This window comes from Chrysemys picta, chromosome 16 (genome assembly GCF_011386835.1).
Source record: "Chrysemys picta bellii isolate R12L10 chromosome 16, ASM1138683v2, whole genome shotgun sequence".
NCBI lineage: Eukaryota > Metazoa > Chordata > Testudines > Emydidae > Chrysemys > Chrysemys picta.
Window position 1 is genome coordinate 26743589 of NC_088806.1, and position 9217 is coordinate 26752805.

Consider the following 9217-nt stretch of genomic DNA (forward strand, 5'->3'; position numbering starts at 1 on the left):
GAGGAACAGGAACCTCTTACTCCATACAAATCTTGAGGACCTGCTGAAGAATAAACCATCTGTAAAGAAGAAAGAGTTTCTCACCCACACCTCAGCTGGCAGGAAAGAGAACAACTTTGGTGGGAGGACAAGGTGGGAATTATTTTTAGATGTTTTAATAAGTGACATGCAAATAATTTCAGTGTTCTGGCGCAAAGCAAGTGTATTCCATGACCCCTCATTTAGTCCTGACCTCACCATATGATACCAAGCTGATCTTCCTAGTCAGGGAGTCTCAGGCACAATGGGATGAATAAAGAACAGCACGTCAAGTTCTCTGCTGGTGTAACTCCATTGACTTCACAGTTCAACAGCAGTTTTGGGCCTTGAATTTCAAGCCTATGTCACAAACAATGACTTATCAAGCTTTTCCTTTGCTTCTCTCCATCCTACCACCACCACCTGTCTTATCTAGATTAAGCTTCTGCCAAATAGTCCTCATCCTAGTCCCACTCTCCGTGGCAGAAGCAGGGATATTGATTTAGCTGTGGCATTTCTACTGTCTGTCTTATTTTAAGTCATAAGCATTTGCTTCTATTTCTTCAGCTCAGAAGAGGAAAGCTGCTCTTACTTCAGCCTTTTGGAAGTGGAAGATCAGTTAGATACATTAACTGAGGAGCTGGTGAAAGTCATGGAGGAAGAACATCATTTTTTAAAATATGCAGCCAATGAAGATTTGCTCTTTGATCATCTTAAGATAATTGGTTTGAAGAAAGACTGTTTGGTAAAGCAAATAGAAATATTAGAAGGGAAAATAGCAAAAGGCAGAGAGGTGTTTAAGTAATATTAACAACAGCAAAGAAAAAAAATGGGTGACTTGCTTCTAGCTTGGGTGTCTGCACTCACCTTCACACACACAGTGTATTGTTTTTCATACTCACTCATTATTAAATCTGATTTAAAGGCATCTATGGTAGCTTAAAAACTGACAGGGCCTAAGGCTAGTCGACTCCCTGATTTCTTCTGAAATATCCCTTAGCAGTAATAAGCAGTCAAGATATCTTGGTTATTGTCATTACACAAGCATGTGAAATCTCAGTTAACTGTCAACTTAGCAAAGGACTGCAGGTGGGGTTTTAGAACTGAACTCCCATTTGTTCGGGTTATAGTGCTTAATAAATGTGTTTTGATAACACTATATAGGACTAACCACTACAAACATTGGAGAGGACAGTCACACTTATCCCTAGCCTTTAAGTTTACAGGAAGAGTTTCCTGTCCTATAGACATTCTAATTCTGAAAGGTGCTGAGTACCTCTCACTTAGATGGACTTCAGTGTGAGCTGAAGTCCAGATCCTCAAAAAGGTATCTAAGCTCTTAACTCTGGGCTCAAGTGCCCTCAACTCCTTCCAAGATCAGGTCCTAGTTGACACTGGTGTGATACAAACAAGAATCTGAAGGGAAAGGAGCAGATGGCCTCACACAGGAGATCAGCAACACAGAAGAGCGTTTTGTATATGGATTTGAATGAGATTATTTCTGTTGCAGTGGTTGTGAATGTCATTGAATGTCTCTGCTCTAATACTGTCAAACATCTGACATGACTGTATCCAATTCCTTCTATATTCTTTATTGGGTGATTTGATTGTAGTGGCCTATTAAAATAGGTACCTGTTATACCTTTAGAGTTCCTAGATCAAACTAAACTGTAATTTATAAGTTGCATTAATTTGTGAAAATGCAAACAAAAGGTTTTGAAAACAAAAAACCTAAACACAGGTCAGAGCTGAAGTGGCAGGTGTCCAGGCTCTGAGGTGTACTGCAGAAGTGAATGGGAAGCATTGCTCCTGCATTCCCAGCACTACTTTACGTAAGTCACCTACCAGATGGAGATTGTTAATTTATTGGATAGTTTCCTGAAGCACGCTGTTAGATTGCTATTAATATAGCAACACTGCAGGCTCTTTATGAAGCCTTCTAAATAGAAATACTGCCCATTTTACAAAAGATGGAGTCTTCCTACCTTTTGTGGAGGGATCATGTGGAGCCTATTAATCAACAGCAACTACATATATTCTTTCAAAGAATATCTATGCATAGATGACAGTCAAGGCCCATGTCAATCTCACACACACACACACACACGACTTGTTTTGGTTACATTAGAGCCCAAGAAGATCCACCCAGACATCTGGAGCTGCAGGAGAATTCCAGGATCAAATACAGGATTTTTTTTTTGGCTGTAGCTGTGATGGAGGGAGGTAGGCTTCTGCATTCTCTCCCTTGGACCATGCCCAATCCCCACCACAACAAAGCATGTTTAGGTCACATATGCTTGTATAGTGGTCATTGAATCTCTAAATTACACATTTCTGTTGAATTCTATCCTAAGAAAATATCAGTTTAGGATGCTCTTATAAAGAGCTTTCAGTAGAGGAGGGAAGACTTTCTTTTGGCATTTACCCTTCACACACCTGGTTATAAATCACAAATGCAATATTTTTTAAAACCACAACTAAATTTATTAATCTCCATGTTTCCTTTTTAAGTTACAAATAGAATTACTAGTTTTCAGTCTCTCTTATCAGAGAGATTTAAAAATACATTAAAAGTTTAATAAAATCTTTACATTTCAGGTACATAAAATTAGGGAGAGAGAAATAAAACAGACAGGAGAAGGCAGAATTAAGTGCTTTTCTGTTTGGATAGGTTTTGTGGAAGCATCAAGCTTCCTACCACAGAGTCCAGTATTTTAGTGACCCATAAGAGCCAGGGTTAGAGTGGTGCAGGCACTGCTCTATCGGTTGGTGTTCACCCAATGATATCGATCCATACGAGGTCCAGAAAAAGCAGCCATTGGCCAGTAGCATTTGAAGCCCTTGTGCTGGGGATAGTAAACACTTGCCTGATGAAGTCCATTGGTTGTGTAGGTCTTCTTGCGAGGATACCGAGACCATGGCTGAACGGGCAGCTTGCAGTAGTCACTGAACTAAAAACAAAAACAAGAAGTCCTTGTGGCACCTTAGAGACTAACACATTTATTTGGGCATAAGCTTTTGTGGGCTAAAACCCACTTCATCAGATGCATGGAGTGGGGGAAGCAAGCAGAATATATATTATAGCACATGAAAAGAGTTGCCTTACCAAGTGTGTGTGGGTGGGGAGGGTGTCAGTGCTAATGAGCCAATTCAATTAAGGTGGAAATGACCTATTCAATAGTTGACAAGAAGCGGTGAATAGGAATAGATTAAAGATTTGCATTGAGCTTGGCCTCAAGTTCCTTCTCAGGTATTACAGTTAGTGTGGAGATAAAGTCACTGCTTATTCATGCACATTTGTTGATTTGGGGTGACAGGAGGATCAAGAGCAGTACAGGCAGCCTACAGCGGTACCGACAGAAGAATTTGAGTAGGATAGTTCGGTCTGTCTTCCCCAGTAGATCATATTATAGGCCAGACTCGAGCTGTTTCCTCCTTTACAGCAGGAAAAAAGGTTAGGATACACCACCAGCATCTTACCTGATAGACACTGTTTGGGTTGCTGACAGTAGGGATAGCTTTAGCTTCCTTGGCATAGCCCTCCTCATCTGAGGAGGTGCCAGAATGATAATCCGAGGTTGCTTTGTCAACAGCGTGGCTGATGCGCTGAGAGAGTTCTCGGTCCTCCTCAGCACCTTCAAAGTGAACGACGGTGAAAGGCAGATTCTTCTCACCATACCTAGAGCGAGGAGGGAGTGTTTGCTCAGTTTCTTGACTAAATACAGCTTTGCACTAATACTGTACAGGTCCACTGCTATTTACTCGCAGACCCACAGGTATGACATTACTCTCGACTGTCTTTATGGTAGAGTCCCAGGCTTTTAGTACCCAGTTATTACTTCTTTCCCATTCATGGGAAGATGCCACTGTTGCATGTTTGTGGATTAGCAAGATACTAATTCAGGAGTTTCTGCTGTATTCCAGACTGAAGGGACTCCTCCTACAGGGAGAGTTGGTGAAGAGTTAAGAGAAGTTTTAGGGCTCGTCTACACCGGCAATGTTAAAGTGCTGCCATACATGGCTTGTGTCATTGCAGCAGGAGAAACACACACACACACACACAGGTGCACGGTCTACACTGGCGCTTTACAGTGCTGAAACTTGTAGCGCTCAGGGGGGTGTTTTTCACACCCTGAGCGAGAAAGTTGTACCGCTGAAAAGTGCCAGCGTAGACAAGCCCTTAGTTTGAGAGCTTGGAGCCAGCACCAGTCCCTCGACAGTTTAGAATAGAACAAAGTGCACCCTTCTAATCAAGTCTGACTAGTTATAGCAGGGGTCGGCAACCTTTCAGAAGTGGTGTGCTGAGCTTGATTTATTCCCTCTAATTTAAGGTTTCGCGTGCCAGTCATACATTAACGTTTTTAGAAGGTCTCTTTCTAAAAGTCTATAGTATATAACTAAACTATTGTTGTATGTAAAGTAAATAAGGTTTTTAAAATGTTTAAGAAGCTTCATTTAAAATGCAGAGCCCCCTGGACCGGTGGCCAGGGCCCGGGCAGTGTGAGTGCCACTGAAAATCAGCTCACGTGCTGCCTTTGGCACGCGTGCCATAGATTGCCTACCCCTGAGTTATAGGATTGTAAGAAAATCCACAACTCCTAATCATATGCTCCTTTGTAAATACATTTTTAGAACCATGTCCACATCTGGCCTCTGGAATGCCTTGTATGCAGTGTAGCTGTGGACAACGAGGAGAGTAAGGATGTAACAGTCACCTGAGTTCAGGCCTCACCTGCAGCACACATCAAATGGATCAACCCATATGGTGATCTCTCTTGGCAAACCAAGGTTATCAAAATCCACATTACTCTCATAACAAGCTTGTTCCAGTACAGGATCTCTTGTCTGATGTTTGTTTATCCGTATACACCTAAAGAGAGTAAATAAGGGAGAGTATTATACCACAGGGCTTGTGTTTACTGCAGTTAACTCAAATCCTAGTCACACATCAAAACCTTTAGCTCAAGTGTGGGGATATTGTAAATTCAGCTTATCTGGGCCCTAAGTGCTATTCAAGATATAGCCTGTGTTAGCACAAATCAGTTGCCAACACCACCATTGTTGCTCATTTGTTATTTTGCAGTGTAGTCACTTTCACTCAAGTGGAGATTAACTAGAGTTAACTCTGCAGTGAGAGCAAGCCCTGAGTTATACATACATTCTTATCAAGAAATCATTAGCTTCCCTAAGTGTGCAGCCAGCCTGCATTACCACATCTGCTCTATTCCTTGGCCCTTCATTCCTCCTATCAAGCTTGACCGGAAGAAAAAAGTTCTTAGTAAACCCTCTTCAGTTCATTGCTTTTTCAGCATTTGCCTCATTTGCTTTACTGCATCCTGTATTATTATTCCTGGAGTAGTTCCTACATTTTTACATGGATGTTCCCAGATTCTTACATTCGGTCTATTCCAGCTTGCTAGATACTGGTCCCCCTTTTACCATAGGGCCAAAGCATGGGGCCAAGTCTGTTACCTGAAGGCTTGTCCCCTAGATGGGTTGTCTAGGTACCAGTGGTTCTTATACTTTTCAAACAGTATTGTTGTCAGCTTAGCTGCAAATTTCTCAGTTTTGTGCTTGCTCAGTTTGTCTTGCTTCTTCACCAGCCTTGTGATGAAAAAGACTGTGGCAGCAATTTCATCTTTCATTTTCTTTTTTAATCTGGAGTGCAGGAGGATGTACTAGCTGTTAGACCATCACTGCAGAGAGAGAAAGAACTATGCTGAAGAAACTCTAACTAGCATTAAGGTACTAATTAAGTTTCACTAAGGGCAAATGGTGAGAGGCCTAGACCAGCAAAACCAAAAAGACCTTAGACATCCTAGAGATACCAGGAAGTCACAATGAAGTGTTTTGTCACACAAGACTCAAATATTAAGCAACAGCATGACTGTCCTTTTCATCCTTATTAGTTTAAGGAAGACTTTTGTCAATTACACTATTACCAGCCCCCCATGTTCAAACTTCATGAATCAGATCCTCCCGCCAAGCCACCATTTTGCTTTGAAAAGATTGAGATTTTAAGAAGATGGGTTTGATTTTTGAAGCTTTTAGGGTGCACTCAGGTGACGCTTCAAGTTTCTCTGCAATCATACCAGCTAAATGAAGAAGGAAAAAAAAAAGTTTTTTTTTTTTTTTTTCTTTAAAGCAAAAAAAAATCTCAGTTACAATTCCAGGAACTGGATTTAAAAAAAAATAAAATAATAAAAAAAAAAAAAACACCACACCACAGCCACCAAATATCAAAACTCATAAGAGTCACAAGTTGTCACCACTATAACTAGTTGTATGAATGAATAATGAAGGATTTTAGCTAGGCTAGTGTTCTCAGTTTATTTAGAGCATCCCAATAGAAAAACTATCACTCCAAGAATGAGCATTACTTTAACAAGTACCAGTTGTAGGCATAACAAGCTTATAAACAAGTGTAGAGTACAGGAAATTTATTAAGATAATGTAGTTTTGCCTAATAGGTTGCTCCTGTTTACAGAGAAGTTACCTAGTTACAGATGCTATTCACATTACTCATCACTGAAGTATTAAGCACCATAGAAGAACATATAGAGAGATTAGAGAAACAGAAGGCAAGGCAGTGCTCCCACCCAACAATTATTTTTGGTGTACTAGAGTCAAGGGTGAGCAACATCTATTAGGGAGTTATATCACTTAATTAACCCTCAGTCCACTGTGTAGTGGATAGTGTCATAATATAGTCCTTTTTCATGCCATAAAGGGGTAAATATTACCTTTAAAATGGTCCCTGTCAGATAAAAACTGATAAAATTCCATCTACTTTAAAACTCTCAGATATACTTTAACTACAATAAACAATTCAAAATATGTTCAACAAAAACATGTTTGTTGCCTTAGTAAACCATATACTCAGAAGCCACTCACACACATACCAACTGTCACCACCTACTCTTACAAGCTGCAATCCCTTCTACTCTACAATCTTCTGCTTCAGGTGTATATAGAACTAGAACTCAACTGGCTGTTAAGAGCTTAACAACTGAACAGATGTGTTCCATTATGCTGAATACAATTTGCTTTCTTCCAAAGCTGTGACACTCTGGTTACTTTTTCCAGGCCTGAGAAGAGCTCTGTGCAGCTCCTTAACTTGTTTCTTCCATCAACAGAAGTTAATACATTAAAAGATATTATCTCATCTACCTTGTCTCTCTCATATCCTGGGACCAAAGTAGCTACAACAACACTGCAAACATTCAAGACTACTGTCAATTTATCTGTTTTCAACACCCAGGAGGCTTCCTTTCTGAAGTATGATTAATTCCGTACTTTCTTCAGTCATGTTTATCTATGTAATACCCATTAATTTTAGTATCTGTGGGGAATATACATAATCAAGTGAAGCAATACCAGATTAAATAATTAATCATTAATGTTATTCTCTATAACTGCTAATGCAGAATTGAAACAGACTAGCTATTTTCCCTGTGTAACCCTCAACTTAGTCATTATATATCTTTGAAATTGTATTACTCTGCATTTATAATTAAAAATAATATATTATTTACTTCTATCAATAATATGTATATTTTTATATTACTTACAATAATTGATATTTTTCTGAAACACTTTTATAAAGAAGAGCTCTAGAGATTATTTTTAAAGGGTTTCGAAGAAGGCACTTTCTCAAAGGTGAGCCCTTTGTTGTTCAAGAGTTTGGATAATAATTAGCTAATGGCACATGGAGAAAGAAGCTGATTCTCTTCATCTGTTTGGGGCCTATTGCCATCTCTAAGACGTGCATTGCCATTGTCAGACAGCAAGAAAGGAAAGACTAAGGTAAAAACAGGTTAGCATCCAAATTGCATTTCTGTTGCTAGAAACAATTTAAAATAATGCATAGATATGAAGAAATCTATGGTCCCAATCGTGCAAAGATCTATTCACTTGCTAAACCTCACACACATGAGTGGTCTCATTGATATCAATGGGCTTTGTCAGGTATGTGAAGTGAAGCGTGTTCCCAAGCCTTTGCAGGACAGGCGCCTAAACCTGCATTTTATGCATGGCTTTGTATTTGTGGATTTCTTTTGCCACTCACCAATAACGCCTTGTGTTATACTAGTGTCCTCTTGTGCCACTTAAAAGGTCAGTGTTTTCAATTTAAACTCCTGTTTTAAAGAGACAGCAATAGATAAGGAGAAGATAAGCCTCCACGGATTTATCATTTTTCCATTTCCTATTCCTCTCCTGCCTACATACTTATATGACTTCTATTACCAAATAACCTAAGTACATCACAATAGCTGTGTGGTATGGTCTAGTAGCTAGTGCACTAGAGTGGAACTCAGATTACCTATGTTCTATTCATGGCTGTGCCACTGGCCCATGGGTGACCTTGGGCAGGTCATTTCACCTCTCTGTGCCTCAGTTTTCCCATCTTTAAAATGGGCATAATTATACTGACCTCCTTTGTGGAGCTCTTTGACATCTACTCATGAAAAGTATTGTGTAAAAGCTAGGTATTATTATCCCTGCTTTATAGATGGAGAAACCTAAAGCATAGGGAAGGGAAATGACTCTTTAGAAAGTCAGTTTTCAAGCCAGGAATTGAACCCCCATCTTCTCTAGCCTAGGTGAGTGTTTTATCCACAGCCTTCATTCCCAGGAAATGCCCTGCAATGCACAGTGCAACGTATGATGATAAATATTGGTTTTGTTTGTTATATGGGTAAAACTTGAGTCATTCTTTCTCTTTCACATACAATATAACGTGGCAATAGCTGTCAGTGCACGGCTTTCTGGAGGATGTTGCTTGACTGCAGGAAACAATTAAAATGTATTACCATGTAGATTTTCCCTAATTCCCTGCAAGGCTTAACAGAAGTCTTAGTTCCCTGCTGTGGAGCCCATATTGATCCCATGGCACATTACACACCAAAATTTGCACTGGGCAAGGAGTAAGACACTCACAAACAGGCACCTTTAGGCACAACGGTCTGTGGCACACTGGACTTTCATGCCAGAGGCCTGAATTGCATTCTAAAGATTAAAAATAGCTTTAAAGAGGCGAGATTTTGGTGGGTAGCTTTCTGGGCTGAATGCCTCAGACAAAAGTTGCAACCACATCAGTTTCTCTTTGTTTCTAAATATCTGTTGTGTGAAGGTTCCAAATGGAGGGCATCTTTTAATTGCACTGATTTTGCTAACAGGATCAAAAATGGAACAGAGA

General features: G+C 39.9%; 2 protein-coding genes across 5 annotated transcripts in view; one reads left to right on the plus strand and one right to left on the minus strand.

Annotated features, from left to right (window-relative positions):
* Window positions 1-2282, plus strand: part of LOC122173896 (uncharacterized) — a 37635-nt gene extending 35353 nt beyond the window's left edge. The window contains exons 29-30 of the mRNA XM_042852003.2: window positions 2-132; window positions 586-2282. Coding sequence (XP_042707937.2) covers window positions 2-132; window positions 586-823 — 369 coding nt within the window. The 3' untranslated portion in view covers window positions 824-2282. The remainder of the gene's footprint in view (window position 1; window positions 133-585) is intronic.
* A 378-nt stretch (window positions 2283-2660) lies between these two features.
* On the minus strand, window positions 2661-7029 carry BTG4 (BTG anti-proliferation factor 4). 4 transcript variants are annotated; one of them, XM_005291415.4, is made up of 5 exons: window positions 6921-7029; window positions 5491-5714; window positions 4751-4888; window positions 3499-3697; window positions 2661-2969 (listed from the first exon to the last, which is right to left on the minus strand). In XM_005291415.4, exons 2-5 carry the CDS (start codon window positions 5661-5663, stop codon window positions 2778-2780), a joined length of 702 nt encoding a protein of 233 aa, XP_005291472.1. In that variant the 5' UTR covers window positions 5664-5714; window positions 6921-7029; the 3' UTR covers window positions 2661-2777. The 4 variants fall into 4 exon arrangements, with proteins under 4 accessions (XP_005291472.1, XP_065425384.1, XP_065425387.1 ...); XM_065569312.1 differs by having other exon boundaries at window positions 6913-7008; XM_065569315.1 differs by having other exon boundaries at window positions 6938-6960.
* Between the last annotated feature and the right edge of the window lie 2188 nt (window positions 7030-9217).

Coding starts and splice junctions, on each gene's coding strand:
- BTG4 (XM_005291415.4), bottom strand. CDS start 5,663: ATGAAAGATGAAATTGCTGCCACAGTCTTTTTCATCACAAGGCTGGTG. Junction 4,889..5,490: donor TCTAGGGGACAAGCCTTCAG/GTAACAGACTTG, acceptor TACTCTCTTTAG/GTGTATACGGATAAACAAAC. Junction 2,970..3,498: donor ACCCAAACAGTGTCTATCAG/GTAAGATGCTGG, acceptor TTTTGTTTTTAG/TTCAGTGACTACTGCAAGCT.